The following is a 23,370-nucleotide window of genomic DNA, read 5'->3' as shown; positions in this document are numbered from 1 at the left end:
AGGCTTCAAGAAGCACCCATTATTTTCTGAAATAGTGGTACGCAGGCTTTTCCTAAATTCTCATGGGCATAGAAAAATCATGTTTTAGAATGAGATTTTTAAATCTATATATGTATATTCACGTATTAAATATTTTAACATCATTGTTTTGGTCTTTTGACCTTCCCCAAAGTGGTTTGAGAATATGAATGTATGAAACCATGTATTTAAGAGTGAATTTTTGTTGAGAGCATGATTTTTGGTGAATTCCTTCTTATTATGAATTTTTCAGATTTCTCATAGCATATGAATTGTTTTGCAATGCATCTTTGAAAAGTACTATATGAAATGATTGAACTCTTGTTATGATTTACAGGTGGTTTTAAATCACTAAAGAGGGAATCTAGCATGAATGTTTAATGTTCATAATGCATGTAATGAAAAAGTGCATGGATTTGCTAAAGGCACTAGACCACCACATGTTGATGAAGTTTTTGCATGATTTTTACTTGAGTTTTGAAACAAAAAATCTTCTATATCAGTTGCATATTTTTGGTGGTCTAAATTATGCTTTAAATGAAAGATTTATCTTAATGTATTATGGCTCAAAAATCATGGCTTGCAAGTTTTGGTATGACGATACCAATTCAGACCAATGCCATATCAGACTCAGACTAATAAACATTTTAGACTATCATGATTTTAGACATTCAGAATGCTGCATGTACAGAAAAGGTTAAAAATGGGCATACAGATATGTTAGGTGGTTCCCTGAAGAGGGCTTGAGTTCAATCAACTCATTGCCTAAAACTGTGGTTTGCCGACCTGGGTATATTATTATACGCTGACTTAAGTTTCGTATGGCATATCAAATTTAGGAACTCCAACCCTTGCGGCATACTCGGGTTGGAGGCTTCTCCGCCGAGTCAATGACGAATTTCATATCGCCCGTGGAATATCAGACTTGTAGGGGATACACCTAACTCAGAAGTAATACATAGATCAGAGTTTGAGATTTACAGACAGGTTACATGTTTTCAGAAGGTGCCCATGTGTTTTTCAGAAACTGTTTTATGCATAATGTTTGATGAAAATTTTCTCTCACGTATTATATATATATATGTTCAATTACTCTATTTTGGATTATTTCGCGTGACAGTACAATTGTGCTGGCCCCCTCTTCCTCCCAGGTACTGAGGCACAGTCTAGGGGTCCAGATCCTCAGTAGAGTCTACAGACAGGGTTGTCTCAGAGTTCAGTTGGTGATCCTTCTTTGCTTCGGAAGGCCTAGTCATTTAGGTATTTATTTTAGTATGGTTTTTGGTCTTCTGGGGGCCTTGTCCCAGTTATTCGATAATATGTCAATAGAGATTTCGCAGACTGTTACAGATGTTTATTAAATATTGTTGGGCATGTTTTCAGGCCTTTAACTGTTTTAAATTATTGATCATGTTTCCGTATTATTATGTCCAATCCATATTACTTTGATCATATGAATTATGTGCATGATTACCAAATAGACAGAGGGTGTTTCGGGCCTTCGGGGTCGGGAATGCTCATCATGGCTAGGGCCCCGGTTTGGGTCATGACAAACTTGGTATCAAAGCACGGTTCATGGTCCCAGGGTGTCTGCGAAATCGCGCCGGGTAGAGTCTTGGTTATGGGTGTGTAGCGCTCCACACTTATAAACAAGAGGCTATAAGGCGTTTAGGAATATCTCACTTTCTTCATTTTCTAGTTTGTGATTTAGAGTCAGAATATTCCTCCTTCATACTCTAATTCATGTTATGGTGTCACCCATACAAAAAGAAAAGTTATCCTAATTTCTTCCTTACTCTGGTGTTTCTAGATATTCTCCAATTATCTAGCAGAAATTTCAGAAGTCCCACAAAGGATGGGAGAGGAGTTCCCTAGTGTAAAATTGTGTCCTCGTTCTTATGAGGCATTTAGTTAAGACAAGAGTAAGATGTGTATTCTTGATTCATTGAATATTGTGTATCAAGCTTTTATATCTTGTAATCTTGATGTCATTATGTTGTTGAAAACAAAAGTCTAGTGAAGTCGTGTGAGGCATATTTTGATTCACTAGCAACTTGTTGTTCATCTTATTGTTCTTGTGTTTGTTGGAACTGTATTTCCACCCGAGTAGTAGTATAAGTTAGAGTATTGGTGTCATGACCTATTGGTAGTGAAATTAGACCAAGAAGTTTGTGATATGAAGTCATAAGGTTGGAGGACAGAGTGAGGGTGACTTTTGTGATTAAATATTTATAGTTGAATAACCGTTGATTAAGAATGATTTACCCTTTTATGGTGGTAGACTAATAATGTGTTGCCATTTATGAATTGTATGGTAGTCCGTGGAGGAAGTGTTGACTCAGAATGTTATTTGTTTTCTTCCTTTCAAAATAGAGAAAGAGCCCAGAGTGGCTACTTAAGGTGGTTATAGAAAACCCGTATAGGCTATGAATGAAAATGGCTAGATTAGCCAGTAGGTTGTAAGTATAGACTCATTGTCATATGGGGTATTTGAAGGTAGTCTAAATGCCTATTGGGGTAAGTAAGTGTGATGTGAGAAAGCCATATAAGTAGATAAGATTGTATGGTTATAATATAAGCTTAAGGTTGATCATGTCTATTATGTGACCTTACCCCTTAACCTTCTTCTCATTGGTAGTTGTAAACTAATACTACTTGTGAGAAAGTATGTAGTATATTTTTGAAGTATTTGGGTAGAATATCCCAATTTGAAGGATTAGTATATTTATATTATGTTGCACTCTTCATTGGTGGTAAATGATTGATGCTAGACTATAGGCTTCAATTTAAATGGTGTGGTGGTGAATAGTGGCAAGAGATTGATGATACACGTTTTGTGGGATTAGATTTGTAAGCTTGATGTGTTGAAATAGTATGTTCTAATGGATTATGACAAGGAAAACCGTAAGGTCATGATCGATTATTGTGGTTATGAATTTCTAGTGTACTAGTGTTTCTTGATGTTTATTTCATAGTTTCTAAGTGAGGATTGTGTGTAAGGTTGGTTGTAAATCATGTTTAGCACTAGACATTAAGTTTGAAATAATTAATGGCCATGGAGGTGGACGTGATGATTCCTTGGTTAATGATACTAGTTATATGGAAGTGATCTATAGGCTTGAACAGTGTATGCAAGTGCCTAAGTTTATTTGATTCGTAATGAAGTATGACGTTGTATATGTGATGTAGAAGTATGCCCAATATGGTATGAAGCTGTAGTATTTTTCTAAGGCTATTACATGTTGTGTGTGGCTACTGGTACCGTTGAGTTGCTAGGTGGGAAAAGACTAGCTAGATGGTATATGGTGTTCTAAATAGCCAAGTTAAGGACCTTTGATTGATAGCGTTGAGCCTTTTGATATGAGCTTGATTCTCATGGTAGAGGAAAATAAGTTTGAAGTTGCTATGTTGGTAGACTATGATCGAAATAGAGTGGCTCATTGAAGACTTGGTGATACCCATGTTAGGTGTTATAATCTAAGCTCGAGTCCTTGAAAGTCGTGCTAATAGAAATAAGAGTAGAGGCACTAAAGGATGTGCACTTCAACTTTGGGGATACTCATTAAGATTTGAAGTTAGTAAGTGTTCGAGTAATAGATGATGACTATTGGGGCTACAGAATGATAGAGTGTGCCTCAGGAGGTAGTATTAGCAGTGGGCGTTCCACTCTCATATGTGGTCTTTCGGGTTAAGTTTTACTAATTTTGTGTATTGTCATATTTTAGAATCCAGAGTGCAGTGAGTACAGTTAAGTTTAAAGTCTAGTAAGGTATCTCCCAAAAAAACTTAAGATGATGGCTTGAAGCTAAGGGGGAGATGACTAAATGAATAACCAAGTAAGACTCTCAGATTCTTGTAGTGATGTCATGATGATATAGAACATCAAAAAGTAAGGGTGAATCTCAACCCATTCCTATCGCAGTATTTCTCAGTGATCCTAATACCTACTCATGCTTTACGATTTAGTTCCATGATCAGTTCACGTTCATACATATGATAGAGAGTCATGTACTCACGCTTTATAATGTGCTCCATTTCCATAACTCATGTTTTATGCCAAATGATGGGCGAGATTCAGCTTATAGCCATGAATGCCCTAAATTCAGAGTGCTTTGGTGAGTCCCTGTTGTTCTTTTGCTATTCCTCAGGCCTCAGATGAGTGTCAAGCTTCATATAGTATCATTCCATGCCTCCAGATCTTATGTTCTAACCTTTTTGTGACTCCTTCTTATACGATGATAGTGATGGTGAGTAATTATTCCTTGTTGATGGAAGATCATAGTACGCTTGTCTAGATAAGTCCATAAATATGAAGTAAGATTTGGGGCCAAGTTTTTTATTTATGTGATGGTTAGTGGAATTTTGTATGTGTATGTTCTTGGGGTAGCTCGTGGGAGTGATATTGAAAGTGGTTTAGAGAATATGTGAAGTATGCCTTTATGAGTGTTTGCTTTGAAGTTCATATGTGGTTATAAAGATAGGCTTGAATAACATGTTGAGATTTTTGTAAAGGAATGCTATATGCGCTAGCGACTTCATCGTAAGAGTTTAGAGTAGTCATTGAAGTGGTAAGGCATGTTATACTTAGGATGTGATCTTTAAAGGAGATATAGAAGATTGCATCATATGGTTTAGAATAATAGCGTGGTCTGGTATGTTGTATTTTTGTGACTTAGAGTTAGGCTTGATCACGGCGAAGGGATTAAGTTATTTCCGACATTAGTAGAAAGATTTGTCAATGCTCATATAAGAATTTTAAGCTGAGTTGAATGAATATGTTATTTAAGGAGAATAGTATAGTTAAGTGATATTCTAGAAGTGTGCTAAGCTTGAAAGTAAGAAGTTGTAATGACAAAGGCCTGGTAATTCTATCCTAATTCAGGAGTTATATGCCTATGTTCCAGACTGCAGAGTAGTGTCAATATGGTGATTCCTCAGTTGGATGTCTTGTGTAATCCATACCCAATATTCATGGCTCCCTATTAATGCTAGAATTTCTTTAGAGAATTGTGATGAAGAGATACTCCAGTTAAGTATGAGGGTGTAGTATAATTCAGTCTATATGGCCAATAAGTCAGTTTAGCAGTTAGATTCGCATGACTTGTTTTCTCGTCTTTGCACTTATTCATGCTACTCTAAATCTCAGACATGCTACTATTCCAAGATAGAGTATACCAGTAGTTACGAGTATAGCCCATTTCATGCATTATGCATAAAATTCAGATTCCAGATGTTCAGTTATGATTCAATTTGTAGGTGCCCTGTGCATCGCCTCAGTTTTTCGAGTATCTTAGTGAATTGAGCATTCATAGAGGGACATAGGGTACCAAAGGGGAGATACCCCATTCAGTTGCATGCATAGATTCTTATTACAAGCTTCACATAAGTTATTATTGCGTATATAGCCATATGTTCATTCGTCAGTTCAGTCAGATATGTATGCATTAGAAATGCATGTTCAATAGAAAAGTTCAGCTTAACAGTGTATTCAGTCCTGCATTCATGAGAACAACTCGATCACAGATCCATGCATCAGATATGCATGATTCATTATGAGAATTCAGCCTATGAGTAGCTTCAGTTGTGTATTCCATGCCTCGGATATGCATGTCCGGCATAAGTATTTAAAACATCACTAGTTCTAATCTTATAGTCATATTTTCGATCAGTGTATTCTTTCTTAGGGAACATATCATGTCCGCGTTATCCCATACCCTTAAGACTTCGACATTCTAGCCATCATTCAGGGACGAATGATCCCAAGGGGGAGATAATATAACGCCCCGTATCTTGGGCTACAATATAGACCATGATTCCGATGCGTTGATAATCCCGAAGCCATAAATCCTATGCCAATATGGCATGTTAATTATTTGCATAGTATGTGAATCCATTCAAGCTTGAATTTAGACCATAGAGGTCCTTTGACTCAAGGACGAGTTGAAAACTACTTCGATAGATTAAGTTTAAGTGGACATTATAATTTATGTCAACTTATATCGACCATGACTCTTTGTATATGCTGAATTAGAAAGCCTACTATGTGTAAAATGATAGTTTTTTGAGTTAGCTTTCCAACGATACCAATTTTGTTAAAATCCGGCACCCGAGCAAGAAGTTATGGCCTTTCAAAGTAGAATGTGTCGCCTAACCAATCGCACATGGCCACTGGAAAGCATATGCGATAGCATAGGCGACGCCTATGTAAATATAGGCGATAGCATAGGCGGCGCCTATGTAAATATAGGCGATAGCATAGGCGGCACCTATATAAATATAGGCGATATCATATGCGGCGCCTATGTAATGGTTTCAAGTGACTTAAACACTCCGTTTTTGGGGAAAAATGGTGCTTTTTCCACCCTTATTCAGCCATAAACACGAAATTCAATCCCCAATTCTCCAAAATACATCCACATTCATCTAAAAAAAATTCTCAAGAACACTCCCAAGGGTTTCAAACTAAAAATCCAAATAAATCAAGATTCAACCGTGGGTTTTCAAAATTGATTAGAGATTCAGAATCCTCAATCCACAGGCTTCAAGAAGCACCCATTATTTTCTGAAATAGAGGTACGCGGAGTTTTCCTAAATTCTCATGGGCATAGAAAAATCATGTTTTAGAATGGGGTTTTTGAATCTATATATATATTCATGTATTAAATGTTTTAACATCATTGTTTTGGTATTTTGACCTTCTCCAAAGTGATTTGAGAATATGAATGTATGAAACCATGTATTTAAGAATGAATTCTTGTTGAGAGAATGATTTTCGGTGAATTCCCTCTTATTATGAATTTTTCAGATTTCTCATAGCATATGAATTGTTTTGCAATGCATCCTTAAAAAGCACTATATGAAATGATTAAACTCTTGCTATGATTTAAAGGTGGTTTTAAATCACTAAAGAGGGAATCTAGCATGAATGTTTAATGTTCATAATGCATGTAATGAAAGAGTGCATGGATTTGCTAAAGGCACTAGACCACCACATGTTGATGAAGTTTTTGCATGATTTTTACTTGAGTTTCGAAATACGAAATCTTCTATATCAGTTGCATATTTTTGGTGGTCTAAATTATGCTTTAAATGAAAGATTTATCTTAAAGTATTATGGCTCAAAAATCATGACTTGCAAGTCTTGGTATGACGATACCAATTCAGACCAATGTCATATCAAACTCAGACTAATAAACATTTCAGACTATCATGATTTTAGACATTCAGAATGTTGCATGTATAGAAAAGGTTAAAAATGGGCATACAGAGATGTTAGGTGGTTCCCTGAAGAGGGCTTGAATTCAATCAACTCATTTCCTAAAACTGTGGTTTGCCGACCTGGGTATATTATTATACGCTGACTTAAGTGTCGTGTGGCGTATCAGATTCAGGAACTCTAACCCTTGCGGCATACTCGGGTTGGAGGCTTCCCCGCAGAGTCAATGACAAATTTCATATCGCCCATGGAATATCAGACTTGTAGGGGATACCACCTAACTCAGAAGTAATACACAGATCAGAGTTTGAGATTTACAAACAGGTTACATGTTTTCAGAAGGTGCCTATGTGTTTTTCAAAAACTGTTTTATGCATAATGTTTGATGAAAATTTGCTCTCACATATTATATATGTGTGTGTGTGTGTATGTGTGTTCAATTACTCTATTTTGGATTATTTCGCGTGCCAGTACAATTGTACTGACCCCCCCTTCCTCCCAGGTACTGAGGCACAGTCTAGGGGTCCATATCCTCAGTAGAGCCTACAGACAGGGTTGTCTCAGAGTTCAGTTGGTGAGCCTTCTTTGCTTCGGAAGGCCTAGTCATTTAGGTATTTATTTCATTATGGTTTTTGGTTTGCTGGGGGCCTTGTCCCAGTTATTCGATAGTAAGTCAGTAGAGATTTCGCAGACTGTTGCAGATGTTTATTAAATATTGTTGGGCATGTTTTCAGGCCTTTAACTATTTTAAATTATTGACCATGTTTCCGTATTATTGTGTCTAATCCGTATTACTTTGATCATATGAATTATATGCATGATTATTTGATAGACAGAGGGCGTTTTGAGCCTTCGAGTTTGGGAATGCTCGTCGCCAGGGCCCCAATTTGGGTCGTGACACACCCCAAACTCCTCAAATATAGGGGTGAGCCAGAATTCATAAGGGTCACCAATACCCACCCCATTTGTATAGAACTCATACACTTCAGGTTTGGCAAATCTTCTCTGAAGGTCGCCCTGAAGAAATAAATGAGACCATTATTGAAATTCTAATTTACCCAGTAAAGTCTGTATATCAGCCCCTCAAAACCACTAACAACCCTCCCTCTAGCTAATTTGCATTTTTAAAAGTGAAGATAATGCGCCTCAGGAGTGTCTTGATGAGAGGATAGTTGGGGGACTTCAAACTCAGGATCCAACTCATCAGTGGCATCTAGAGTGAATTCAGAGTCAGACGAGTCAGTAGGAACAAATTTGGTAACCTGTTTCTTTGGACGAGTAGAAGACTTTAGAGGATAAACTCTGGAGGATGTGAAAACTTTGACTGTGGGCGTAGATTTTGAAGAGGAGGAGGTTTTTTTAGTAGGTTTAGAAGAAGATTTTCTAGACAAAGAGGTTTTTGGGTCTTTTACCATAATAGTCTTTGTCTTCCTTACTGATCGAAGGAGAAGATAAGGAGAAGATGCACGAGGAAGGATGGGATCAGATGTAACCACACATTTCTTTTTGCTGGATCGAAGACCTTCAGCCTAAGAAGCATCTTATCGTTGCTTTCTTCCTCGAGTGTGAGGGGTACAAAGAGTGGAAACACTTGGAGAGGGTTCTGCAAGAGCAGTGTCCTCAATATTGATGGGGATGGAAGAGGGTTTTCTTGGTAGCTTAGATCTGGACCTTTCTAAATTTGGAAATTTGGGCGAAAAGGTTTGGGAAATTTCTAAATGCAGTAAAATCGGTTAAATTTGGAGAGATTTGAGGAGGTATTACAGAGAGTAAGGTGATATATGGGTGAAGTACAATAATAGTGAAGGGATTTGTGATGGAGTCAGTGGATAAGGAGGATGAAGAATACGAGGAGAATGCCATTTATGAAACAAGAATTTTTTCTTGGTTGTGAAGAGTTGAAGAAGAATGAATAAGAATCAAGAGGAGAAAACGTATTTAAGGAATAAAGAAGAAGAAGTTGAATGGATGAGGGACTGTATCATGGCAAAAACGTAATTATGAGAAGTTCTGCACTGATGGGAAAGCAGTAAGCAGATTTTTGAAGTAAGAATGACTCTTGGAGTTTTGGCAGTTTAAGTGTAACAAGAAGGAACCAGGTAGACAACTTGTTTTTCTTTATGCCACTATAGGTAAAAATAGTCATACCTGAATGAAAAAATATACAAAACTGCTTCTGTGATCTAGTCTCTCTGCAAAATTAACACATACATGAGTCAGTATACTCTAAAATCTTGAAATTAGGATACACAACTTAATATGTGAGACTGAATTAATCAACAATCACTTTAAGATCAACTTATTCTAATCAAGCATTGAGGGAGACTTATGCAATTTTAATCATCCCCAAGGCTAACCTATTCTTTTCAAACTATTCTCTACTTAAAGCCTTAGTAAACATGTAAGCAATTTGTTCCACGGTAGAACAAAACATAATTGATATATGACCTTTTTTTAACATTATCTCTAAGAAAGTGATGTCTAATATCAATATGCTTAGTTCTTTTATATTGAACAGGATTTTTTGCTATGTTAATTGCACTTGTATTATCACAAAAAATGAAAACACAACCAACATCTATTCCAAAGTCCATAAGTTGTTGCTTGATTCATAACAATTGAGCACAACAAGAACCTGCAGCTAGGGGTGTTCATGGGTTTGGTTAAAAATCAAATCGAACCGTAAACTGAACCAAACCGATTAAAAACCCGACGTTTGATTTGGTTTAGTTAGGTTTGATTTTAAATTTAAAAAACCTGATGCTATTTGGTTTGGTTATGGTTTTACTTTAAAAAATCGTGAAAATAACCAAACCGAATAGATAAATTATATATATTTATGTTATAATTATTTATAAATAATTTATTGATAAAATATAAATATTTTATTAAATTTAATCTTAAAACTAAATCTTAATCCATTCTAGCCCAACCAATACTTTAGCCCAATTGCCCAAAGCCCGAAACCCAAGCCCAACTCTACCTACTATTACTAATAAGTTAACCCTACGGTCCCTACCTCACTTTTTGTACTTCAACTTTCACAATATGAGTTACTATGGTCCCTGGTTCAAATAGTAGTTTTATGTCTCCTTATTTATTCAATCGTTTTCCTATATGATTAGCTCACCTAGCTAGTCTATAAAGTAAACAGATAACTCAAGTTTGCCCAACTCTGTCTCTTCTTGTAGTACATGTTTATTCAATCGTTTTTCTATATGATTAGCTCACCTAGCTAGTCTATAAAGTAAACAGATAACTCAAGTTTGCCCAACTCTATCTCTTTTTGCAGTACACTGCAACAGAATACAAAGCTTTGTTTTACAATGTACATGTATGTATTTGTATGTTGTTGAATAATCTTAGTGCCTACAGTACAAGCTGGTGCTTTTCATCTCAATATTGGTTTTGTTTAATGTGTTTATTCTAATTTTTAAGAGTTTATAGTGTCATTTGTCCATCACTGTACAAATATTTCATGAGACATTGTTCAATGTGATACTCTTTTCTATGGGTTAAAAAAGGAGTTTATTCTAGAGATGGTTAGAGTTGGCTAGTCAATAACCGAAAAAATCAAAAAACCGAACCAAACCGACAAGAACTAAACCGACGGTTATTTTCTTTTGTGGTTTGATTTAGTTTTAGAAATTCAAAAACCGACTAAATTGATTTTGGTTATGGTTTTAACCACTAACCGATCCAAACCGACCCATGAACACTCCTACCTACAGCAACATATTCAGCTTCAGCAGTAGACAAGGCTACTGAATTTTGCTTCTTAGTGGACCTGGTAATCAAACATGATCCAAAGAAGTGTGCCATGCCTGTAGTGCTTTTTGTGTTCACCAAATATCCTACATAATCAGCATCAGAGTATCCTACCAAATCAAAGTTACTACCTTTGGGATACCATAAGCCAAAATCACTGGTTCCTTTCAAGTATCATAAGATTCTTTTCACTGATTTGAGATGTGATTATTTAGGCTTTGCTTGAAACCTAGCACATAGCCCTACACTGAACACAATGTCAGGCCTGCTTGTTGTGAGGTACAATAATGACCCTATCATTCCTCTATACATCTTTTGCTCCACATCAGAACCTGTTTCATCCAAATCAAGCTTTGTGGCAATGGCAATGGGAGTACTGATCTCTTTTGCCTCTTCTCCTAACAGCCTCTTAAATCAGGATGATATTAACTTAACAAACCTAAGTTTTAGTATCAGAATAAGTTGACTTGTCATTTACTCTTCTCAAGAGTCAAACTGCATTAATTTTAATCAATATTTTAAGATATATTTTTTAAATTATATTAATATAAGAAGAATTACAACTTATTATATTTTTTGTATAATTTCTAAGCATCTAAATTTAAAATTTAAAATATTAAATTAATCTACTTCAATTTAGCTTTTAAGTGTAGTCAAAATGTCTTTTATAAAGCAAAACACAACAAATAAAAATGAACGAATAAAATAATATAAAATTATTGAAGTTGATGAATAAAATATCCACCTTTATTTTCTCATCTCAAAATGCTATTTAACATAAAGTTGAAAAAAATATGATTTTTATTCTTCAAAACACATCATTTTTTTTTAAAAAAAATTATGTTAAATCAAAACAAAACTTACTTTATTGTTCAAATTGTCATTTTCTTGTGTGAAAAAGACAAAAAATTCTAGATTTATATATATGTTATTTTTTAATTTTAATTAATTTAAACTTTAACTTAACACCAAAAAGTAGAAGAGGAATTACCAAAGAAAACAAGGGAGGAGTATTCTATGGAAGAAAGAAAAGAAAATTAGAATCAAAACAGATAAAGAAGAAAGAAAAGAAAATTAGAATCAAAACAAATAAAGAAGAAAAATAAAAGAAAGAGAAGAAATGAAAGAGATAAAAACTATTTAGCTGCCTAGAAAATAATATTTTATGCCAATAAACACCTGCGGAAGGCTTGGAGGAGCAAAATGTCTACAAGTTTCTCATCAGTAGTTATCTCCAATAAAGTAATCTTATCAACAAAAAGGTGTAATAAACTTACTGTATAACAGGTTTGTCAAACCTCCATTACTCTTGAATTCATAGATTAACATGTAAAGTTGCAAACTTACATGTGAAAATAAAATAGTACAACAAATAACTATTATTTGCTTATAAAATATTATACCTCAAGCCCTTCTGACAAAATGATTGACCACCTCAATTTTCTTCTAAAACAACCCGTGAAGTGTGAGAAAGATCACGTGGGACAAAAGCATCAGTTTCAGCTACAAGTACTTGATAAATAGAATAATCATGTCACTATCATCAAACTATTGCACCACAAATTAGTTAGAGCCAAAAATTTATCGAAAACAATTTTTATATCTTCATAAGATAGGAGTAAAATTGTGTATACATCATTTTCTCTAGATCCTCTCGTGGGAATTACATGCGTATGTTATAGTTGTAAATTAGTACTAAAACATATTTGTGACACTGCTCACGTAGGTTATTAGGCAAACTCTTTTGCCAACCATGCTATGTAGTAGCTTTGTGGATTTAAGAAGGATTATAAACAGGTTAAGAAACGAGTGAGGATTGTTTAGTAGTAGTAAAACACTTTTTAAAGTCATGTAGGCATGTGAGGAATAATTGTTAATCCGCTATGAAGATAGCACATAATAAAAGTTTCATGACTGAAGAATGAAATTCCATTGACAGTTAAAAGGCAGAGATAATTTTCTAACTGTAAAAAATCAAAATAGGCATCAATCTTGTGGTCATGACCAACCTAAAAGTGAGTGAGGATACGTAAAAACTTGATACATTATCATAACACATGCATGGCCCTCCCTCTTGTTCCTATTCTATAACTGGTATTGTGAAAAGAAAAAAATGGGCAACTCTTTTTTTTCACAAGTTCACAAGGTGTCAAAAAATTTTGTGGCTGCTACAGAGTTCCCGTGAACCAACTGGGACCCCAACTGTTCCATGGTAATTTTCATTCCCTTACCAACTAAAAAACAAGCCCTCTATGTTGAAAACAGAAAAAGATACAGACAAACAAGTTAGCATTATACCTTTTTATTTAATACTGTTTTTGCTTATCTGTCCCAAAAACTTTCTCGTTTTCTTGTCCCTGTCTGGTGGTAATAAGAAGATGAGTGAAGTTACTGTTGCTAGTTAGCAGTTCACTTTCTGCATGAATGACATAAAGAGGGCTTGGCCACTCCCATTATAAATTAATGTCACAGAGTTCTGAAAATCATGCCTCAGCCTTCCACAAAACTAGAAGAATCCTAGAATAGAATTTAGCCTTTCTAACCATAGAAAACCAAGCAAATGACCAAAATTTTCTATTCTACAAACTGAGAATTCAAATGGTTGTGTCTGATCTTGAGAACTGAACTTTTACAGGAGTACAAAACATGATGAACATCAGAACATCTTGGGTTTGGATTGTAGTCCTCTTTCTTGGTTTCACATTCCACAACCTTTCCACTTCACAGGCAAGGAGTAGTACTAGGCATAGGCATCACCTAACTGCAGTTGTTGAGGGAACTGTTTTCTGTGATACCTGCTTCCAGCAGCAATTCTCAGGGGCTAGTCACTTCATTTCAGGTTCATTATTCTTGTCGAAATCTTTCTTTATTGGGTTTCTATTGAGCTTTCAGTTGATTAATGTGTATGTGAATCTCTGCTTTCAGGTGCTACCGTTGCTGTAGAGTGCGAAGACTCTGTCAGAAGATCACATTTTTACAAGGAGGTGAAAACCAATGAGCATGGAAAATTCAGTGTAGACCTTCCTATTTCTGTAAGCAAACATGTCAAGAAAATCAAGGGATGTTCTGTGAAGCTGATTAAGAGCAGCGAAACGTATTGTGCTGTGGCGTCGACAGCATCTTCATCTTCTCTTCATCTCAAGTCAAGAAAACAAGGGACTCACATCTTCTCTGCTGGTTTCTTCACTTTCAAACCTCTCAACCAGCCAGATCTATGTAGCCAAAAGCCAAGCATCCAAAATTCCAAAAAGAAATTAACAGATTCTCAAAAGTCAGCAATTTCCAATCCCAATGACCCTACATTTTACCCACCAATTCAAGATCCACCAGCTCCAGGTACTTTACTTCCACCTCTTCCTAGGCTACCCCCTTTGCCACTGCTCCCTCCTTTGCCAGGACTTCCAATAATATCACCTGTTCCTAAAGCCTCTAGTGAACGTTACTCTCAATCAGAAGCTGCAGCTCGACCAAAATTTTTCAATCCAATAGGAGGACTTCCCTTGCCTCCAAATCCACTTCTACCACCACCTTCAATCCTTCCTCCAAACCCATTTCAACCTCCACCTTCAATTATTCCTCCAGTCATCCCCTCTCCTCCTCCTTCCATATTTCCTCCCTTATTCCCTTCTCCTCCACCTTCAATAATTCCTCCAATAATCCCTTCACCTCCGCGCCCTCCACCTTCACTATTTCCTCCACTTATCCCACCACTCATACCTGGTTTAACTCCATCCCCACCACCACCTCCCCCTTCTCTATTCCCACCTCTCATTCCAGGCTTCCCACCGCTCATACCTGGTGTTCCTCCAGCTGCCACTTCATCTCCGCAAAAGAATAACTCCTCTCCTTAGTGCAATATACAGTTACACAAACACCTGCAATACAGCTAGGCTACTACTTTTTCCTTATGTTCTGTGTGTAATTCTCCAATAAACTACTCCATTTTGTTTTACTGCCTTCTTTGCTTTCTGTTTGCCTTTTCAATTTTTATTCTCTGTTTCATCTTGTTTTGCTTTGTTAGACATAGGGATACGAAATTGAGGTGATTGTATGATATGTAAGCTACTTCAGTAAAGAGTAACTTACCGGTAACTGAATATATAGAAGATCGCTATAGTACGTATGAACCTTTAGTGTTGAAGAAAAATGGTATCCCTGAGGAACCAAACACCTGAATCTTGTTACTGAACTCCTGCTCAACAGAAGAGCTAAATTGAACTGATTCTTAGATGCTAATACTAATATTACTATAACTTTTTGATTTATGAATCATACACCCTATCCATATACAAAACAATTATCCAGAAAGAACCTTGCAGTTTTTTGAATGGTAATTGCCTGAAAGGAAAAGCAGCACATGTGGGCGGAACATCAATAACAACAATATTGATCAAATAGCTTCCTTTTACCCTGGAAACGATCAGATCACTTTCATTATTTCCATAGATATTTGTAGTTAGAGAAACTAAAGAATTCCTATTACTGGCTCTCCATTAAAGCAAAAGCTGAACTACCCGTATGTTATTCGAGAAGGCGATGACTAATAAGTATGATGGCCTAGCTCCCTTAATCAAGAAAAGATTATCAGCTATGAAAATAAAATCCCATTTAGATAGGAAAAAGCACAAGCATTTATAGTGACAAATAATCCAAAACCCGAAATAGCTAGTCACTTTTATTCATCTGTACTGATGACGCAATATTAACAAACTGAAACCATGACACTCATATGAACTTATGGAAAATAATGCTGGTTTATCATCATAATGCACACATTCTTAAAATAATGAAAAATTGACCTGATTGTGTTTCGCTATTTGAATCAGTTGAAGTTTTTTTCACTTCATAGTCAATTTGATCTAATGTGTTTTTGTGTGTTACGAAGGAAAAACTATCTCATTTCCCGTAATTCCATTTTCCATGTTGCAGTGAAGTCTGGTAAGCATATATATGTGTGTTTAGATTCCAAACTAATTTCTTCACTGGTGTTAACGCAACATCATTATGTAAGCCTGGGAGAAGTGAAAATCATTGGATCAAAACTTACAATAACCATCGTCAATTTCTCCCCTTGATTTTCATATCAAGAGAAGCATAATTGCTCCAGGCCAACATCATATAACCCACAGATTAGAGTTTTCCAGCAACTAGATTTCACAAAAGCTACGGATATTTGTGGAAAATGTAACATCCATAGACACTTTTAGATCCATCAAAACATCAGTTTCTCTATTTGTAGCCGCCCATGAAATACAACTCCTTGACTTTTTTAAGATGCTTTTTAAATCAAATCACTTTACTAGTACTTTTTTAATGGGCTTTGAAAAAAAGGCAGGGTGACAATTAAGTTTTAGTAGTACTTCACAAGAAAAAGAAAAATAAAAATAAAAAAATTCTAGTAGTAAATCCAAAGAAATAAGCTAATTGCTTAACAATGCAATTTTTTACGAAAAAATTAGACAAATGATACCATATTACCTAATATCCCTTAATATTTTAAAAATTACATAAAATCCCTATTTGCATATTTACTGGTGATACATATGCTACAACTTGCACACCCTATTTTATCTCCTCTTTTCACGCCATCTCTCTCTTTCTTATTACGCATCATCTTTTTTTTTTTTCCCCACAAATTACTCCCCTAAAATCTCTCTCATTTGAGTAGATTTTGAGTCAACTTCATTCTTTAATACTTCAACTGATTTCAACCGTAATCGTTCATCTTTTAACTTGAAAATTTGACAACTTCTTCAAAGAGGTTAGCTTTTGGTTTATGCTTTAAAATCCTTTTGTGTTAATTTTTTGTATCTTCAATGGCTAATGAAGATTCACCCTCATTCAGTTTGGGGATTTCATAAATTGAAACACAAAAAATTGTTCATGATAGTAATCAAATCATGGGTTTTACTCCGGGCAATTTTAATTACACCAAATTAGGTTTTAGTGAAAATCGATCAAAGCAGCGGAATGATCCTGAAAAATTAAACATTTTAAGAGAAGCTTTTGCTGCAAAAAAATCAAGTTTCCGACATGCAAATGGAAGATCGGGATAAAATTGAACAAATCCCAAAATTTTCGTCGAAGCAGGTTTTATTTTCACAACTAATTCATAAATGGTGATTCATATAATTGGTTCTTTTAAATGGTGATTTACATGGGTGATTCATATTGGTGATTCATATAATTGCAGATTAACAAATTAACTGGTTACTTGGTGATTCATATTTTTTTTGATGATTTATATGGGTGATTCATATGGGTGAAATAATAAAATGATATTTTAATTGGTAATACATATATTATGCTGGTGATTCATAGATATTGATTAATATAACTGATTCTTTTAACTGATGATTCATATGGGTGATTCATATAACTGCATATTAACAAATTAACTGGTTATTTTGTGATTCATATTTTTTTGGTGATTTATATGGGTGATTCATGTGTGTGACACACTCAAATGATATTTTAATTGGTGATACATATATGGTGCTGGTGATTTATAAATGGTGATTCATATAAATGGTTCTTTTGATAGGTGATTCATATGGGTGATTCATTTAATTGCAGATTAACTGGTTACTTGATGATTTATATTTTTTTGATGATTCATATGGGTGTTACACTAAAATGATATTTTAATTGGCAATACATATATTGTGTTATGGTGATTCACATGCTTGTTACTTTTATTCTTTGTGGATAACTTTTTTGGTTCGTACATATGTGATAGCACTTTGTGTACTTATTTTTTTTATGTTGTAATTTATAAATATGTGATTCATATGTGAAAAAGAGTGAGTTGGTCAATTTTTTTTTGACTAAAAACTGGGAAAAAAGGGTGAGTTGGTCAATCTTTTTCTGATTAGCCTCGGTGATTTCATATTCACAACACTAAAGTCTAGAAAAATTTATGCATTTAACGACTATCCAGTTGATAAAGAATATGAGGCCTATTGTAATATTCAAGTTAGGAATCTTAACGCATCCTTTGCTTCCTAGGAATGGGGAGATCGATCAATGTTTGCTACAATAGCGCTTGGTGCAACTCAGGTACAGTTTCCATGAAATTCAATGCTAATTATATGTTTTGAAATCTGCCAACTTTCATTTAATCACTGACATACTAACTATTTCGCAGTCTCCATGGGGCGTGGCAAGTGGTGCCATTGTCGGACACTTGGTTGCTACATCCCCCGCAATACTTGGAGGTGTATTTCTTGCCAATTACATTTCTGAGAAACTGGTAAGCTAGCATTGTTTCGTTTATTTTGCCTAAACAATTGTATTTCGAATTCTAAGCATCTTCTTCATCTTGGTTCTACAACAGGTTGGTTACTTGGGTGGTGTCCTATTCTTAGTATTTGTTGTTGCTACTTTGTTTGAAGTTTTTTAACCAAGTTTCATAGAAGAGAAGACAAAATCGAGAAGTTTCAAGCAGCCGTTTAAGACCGGATAAATACTCTGAGAAAACGTCAGTGCTAGAGGTCACGAAACTCCTGATGTACCATAGATCAGTAACATATTCATGTTTGGCATAAAACAATGACATTCTTGTACTACTATTGTAGGATAAGTAGAGAAGAAACTATATTAGTGGTCCTTAGGCAACACAGGAGATGTGAAAAATTCTATGACCTCCATCGAAAAATTTTACTGAGAGTTGATGCTTTTTCATAATTGTTGTACCAAGTTTTGTACCGGTATGTGAAATAATCAAGATTTATGTTTACCCCTCTAATAATGAATGATTGTTTACATTTAACCTCTGTTATACTACCATACTATACCACGTAGGGATATACTGGGTATGTTTTTGTAGTAGTATACAACTATGGCTCAATCCTAAGTAAGTTGGGATCGACTATACGACTCTCCACTGATCATATCGCCCTATTTTAGCTCTTGTGGTTACACAAAAACACAAAAGTTCTGCATTCTAAAGAATGGTTATGCAATAAAATGATAAGTAATCATTTGAAAAGTGTGCAAGGAGACATAGATGTTCTATGACAATGCAAAGATTCTATGACTTGGAGAAATTTGTGGGAAATGATTTCATTGCCTCAATAACAGTCAGTCAATATACAACATCACCAAACTCAATATACAACACTCAGCTCTCTATCAAAATTGCTAACAAAAAAACTACATGAGGCACTTGGTCTTCTATATATTTTTGCTCGTGTGATTTTTTCCGAGTATCTGGCAAGAAGAAGACATTTTCGAGTATTTGTATCTTCAGTATTTTCACATCTTTGAGGGAGCTCTATTCGTAGATACATTGACTAAAACTAAATATACCATTAGTGAAAATTTGGACAAAACTTTTTTCCATTCTCTTTAATCCTGGACCTGGTCTTAGAACCTTTGCATCTCCCTAGAGAGTACATTTGTCAGTTACGTTGTCACCTAAACACCATCCACCAGGCACTGGTTTATTATGCTCGTGGTATAGAAGTTCACGATCGATTTGGTCAAGAATCGGATCATTTGCCTTGAATGGTGTAGCAAATTCTGCTCCATTCATCACCAGGTCATTGAAATCACTAGAGTTGAGTGGACGGGCCTCTTGTCTCGAGTTAAATGAAGCATACCATGTGTTCCGGTTGATTGTTGTTTAATTGAATTTACGTGAATTGCACAGAATGGTGGGGAGTAAACAGATGCCGCTGATGGTGAATTTGACAAGTACATTAGCAGAGTCCTCGGTAGGTTATCTGTGTCCAAGATGTAGAACTCGATAAACTTTCGGCTCAAGATAGCAGATGAAGACCCTGGAGACAGAAGGACCAGTGTGTTAGTATTAGAATTACAACAACAAAAACATATGCAGTGTAAGGTCTGGAGAAAGTAGTATGTATGCAACAGATCTTACCCCTACAAGTAGAGAGGCTATTTCCAATAGACCCTTGGCTCAAATTTCTTAGTATGAGAATCAAACAATTTAAACTTATCTTAATTGTCTCCAGAACTTTAGTTCTTTTGCGAAGTTTGCTTTTTTAAAAATCTAAGACATACATCCAACGTAGTAGTTTGGCTAGATGTATCACTTGTTGAGCACACTCTTCTCAAAGGGGCAGACTATATGAATCAACACTTATATGAATCACTAATTATATGAATTACTTGTTATTTGAAACACTAGTTACATTAATCACCAACATAAAAAACCAGTTATATAAATCACCAATTACATTAATTACTAGCATTAAAAATCAGTTATATGAATCACCAGTCATATGAATAACCTGTATTTTCAATATGTTTATATGAATCATCAATATGAATCGTCATGTATATGAATAGCCAATTACATGAATAACCAGTTATATTAATCACCAATATGAATCACCATATATATAACTATTAACTTACAATAATAATTAGTTATTTGTATCACTTATATGAATCACTAGTTGTATGAATCACTTGTTACTTGCAACACCAGTTACATAAACTAATATACCAATGTATCACCACAGCTTTCAGATGTATCAAATTGCGAATTAAATCAATAATTGTCATTAAAAAATAAAAAGTGAACCTCTGCTTGTCAGATCTCTCAGATATGAAATTGAACTTGTGCTTGATTGCATAGTTACGCATTATCGAGACAAGTGTAGCTTTATTTTTATACTTTTGGTTTACCTTTACAACACTATTATAGCAATCACTTATCAGTTCTTCACCACCCACATTAAAAATTAGCAGAGATTCAGCATTACCAACTACAACAACTATAAGTTCAGACGGCTTAACAAAATCATAACACTCTATTGTCATATCATCCGCGTCAACATCATCACTGTCAATTACAATATCACTCGTTGTAATACATAGTGGATACTTCCTGAATATAGATTCAGCTTTCAAAATCTGAAGAAAAAGTTTCACAGCCATATTATTATGAATCTCCAACGCTGATGAATTGCCTTGAACCACGTATTTGGCATGAATTCTTTTTAGGGATACGCCAATTTTTAATTGAGTTGATATGACATTCATTAAATCGTGGTACGCCGTTTTTTCATGAATTACAATACCGTCGACCCGATAGTTATCATACCTTATTTCAGAAACTCATTCCCTAGAATGACGCAACAACACAGTAACGAGATCCATTGAAGAAAATCAGAAAAAAAAAATATATTGAATATCAATTTTTTTGTTCCAAAATTGAAAAACTTTGTGCTTCTAATTTGGTTTGCTTCAATGTTGAACTTTGAACTTTTGACAAATGAAATTGCGTTTTTAACGCTTGTAACAGTTTAAGCGAGATTTACGTTGTTAAAATCAGAGAAAATCTGTTGCTTCCTAAAATAATTACCTGATCTGTTACATATGTATCACTTTTAGATATGTATCACTGCTTAACATATGTATCACCATTTCAAAATTCCGGGATAAGATGTAATTAGCAAAATAAATGAAATTTTATGTAATATTGCTTAAACTATCAGGGATTTACGTACTTATCAACTGTAGAAAAGTTATGCATTGCTTAAAGAAGTATATTTTATAATCGAGCCAATAAATAACTTACCATAATTTAGGAATAAGAAAATTAGAGAATTGCATATTTTAAAGGTAACAGCAATGTGTCTATACTTTCTCTCTATAATTACTTTAATGTTTATATATTCGTTCAAATTAATTTCATACTTCTTAAGTTTACTTAGTAAGTCTGATCTTTATAAACAAATGTTGAATCGATCAAATTACAAGTAATAATGTATATATATTCTTTCAGATTAATTTCATATTTTAAAATTTACTTAATAAATTTGATGTTCATAAACAAATATTGAACCAATTTGAGTACAAACAATACATACTTTTACTTATTCATGTTTGCCACGTTTTTATATGAAGCAAAAATAATTAATTATAATAGCTACAAATTAAAGTTAAAATATTTATTACTCTACCATTGATATTATATGTTAAATATGTGCAAGGAAAACAAATGTATCATTTATTAATTTCGAAAATCGTGCAAATCATTGTATAATAAAACATCACCGAAAATTAATAGATATATCTGCTTAGTGCTTATGCAAGTTAGTCTTCTATTTATTTTTTTCAACAAGTCTTGTATACATTAATCAGAAAAGCTACTACAATTTATGTGACTACATTACCAAATATGAAGTATAACAAAAAAAATTTCAATCTAAGTATTTTCAAGTTTGTAAGTCCTTTAAAATTTCAAATGGAACGGTACTAATCAATTTATATTCGTTTAAGTTTATGTACAAAGCTCAAACTAAATTAACTTATATGTCAAATAAATAGGAATTTTGATTCGATTTTATCAATTATATATATATATTTGGAAAATCTCATTATTTTCTTGTATAGTTATGACATTGTAAGTTAATAAATTTTCTTTTTAAAAATTTAAGTTTTTGGCTAGTTTTTTTCTAGCTTTTGATTCTAGAACTTTGCCTACTATTTTTTAACTTAGAGTGAATTATTTAAATTATCATACTATCAGTAACATTTTTATAACAAAAATCAATATACTGTATTATAATAAAATATAAGTGGTTAACATTTTATGGTTAACATTTTCTTTATATTTAAAAGAAAACCTATATATAAATCAATAAAAATATACAGATTTTATTCGATCTGATCCCTAAATTTATATGCATTAAATATTATATAGGTCAAAAAATCTATTTATAATATAAATATTTTATTAAAATTTTAGACATGCGAGTCTAATTCATGTACATATAGATTTTCTTAATTCATCTACATAAAATTAATGTGTCAACTAAAATAAATTACTTAATAAGAAAATTCAAAAGTAAAGATAATGTTAAACCTGGAAATTAAGACTAATGATATCTATTTAATGCTCCTTTATGATTCATAGAATTTGTATTTTCGAGAATAACTTCAACTACATAACTTAAATTATTTTCATGGAGATTACGTGGTTCGATTTCTCTGATATTATTTGGTAAAAGGGTGTGTGCAGTGATGATATATTCTTTATTCAGAATAAATTCAGTAATATAAGATTGGGTATTAACACCCTCATCAGTGTGATCTCATTGTTAAATGATTTTCTTGCATTGATGTATAATTCATTAAAATCACCATTAATACAAGTATATTTTTTTGAAATCCATATGAAACACATCAGACGGCGAAAGACTTAATAGGTTACAGAAGTGAGGTTTAATAAATATATATTTAATCCAACAAAAAAAGAAAAACAGTTGGATTAACTACCATTCAAGTGCGAAAAGTAATTTTTTACTTCCACAAATAAAGGTGTTAACAGAAGGATTGTTTGATAAGTGGAGTAAATTGTTTCATAATTATATTTTTTTAGATTTAATTTT

At 34.0% G+C, this 23,370-nt stretch overlaps 1 protein-coding gene across 1 annotated transcript; it reads left to right on the top strand.

Moving 5' to 3' along the window:
• Positions 1-13,330: 13,330 nt before the first annotated feature.
• Positions 13,331-14,954, top strand: LOC107860400 (proline-rich receptor-like protein kinase PERK9). Its single transcript, XM_016705742.2, has 2 exons — positions 13,331-13,841; positions 13,928-14,954. Exons 1-2 carry the CDS (start codon positions 13,649-13,651, stop codon positions 14,851-14,853), a joined length of 1,119 nt encoding a protein of 372 aa, XP_016561228.2. The 5' UTR covers positions 13,331-13,648; the 3' UTR covers positions 14,854-14,954.
• Positions 14,955-23,370: the final 8,416 nt, after the last annotated feature.

Source organism: Capsicum annuum, chromosome 2, assembly GCF_002878395.1.
Source record: "Capsicum annuum cultivar UCD-10X-F1 chromosome 2, UCD10Xv1.1, whole genome shotgun sequence".
Taxonomy (NCBI): domain Eukaryota; kingdom Viridiplantae; phylum Streptophyta; class Magnoliopsida; order Solanales; family Solanaceae; genus Capsicum; species Capsicum annuum.
The sequence above is the reverse complement of the archived record's forward strand: the minus strand, read 5'-3'. Positions and strand labels throughout refer to the sequence as shown.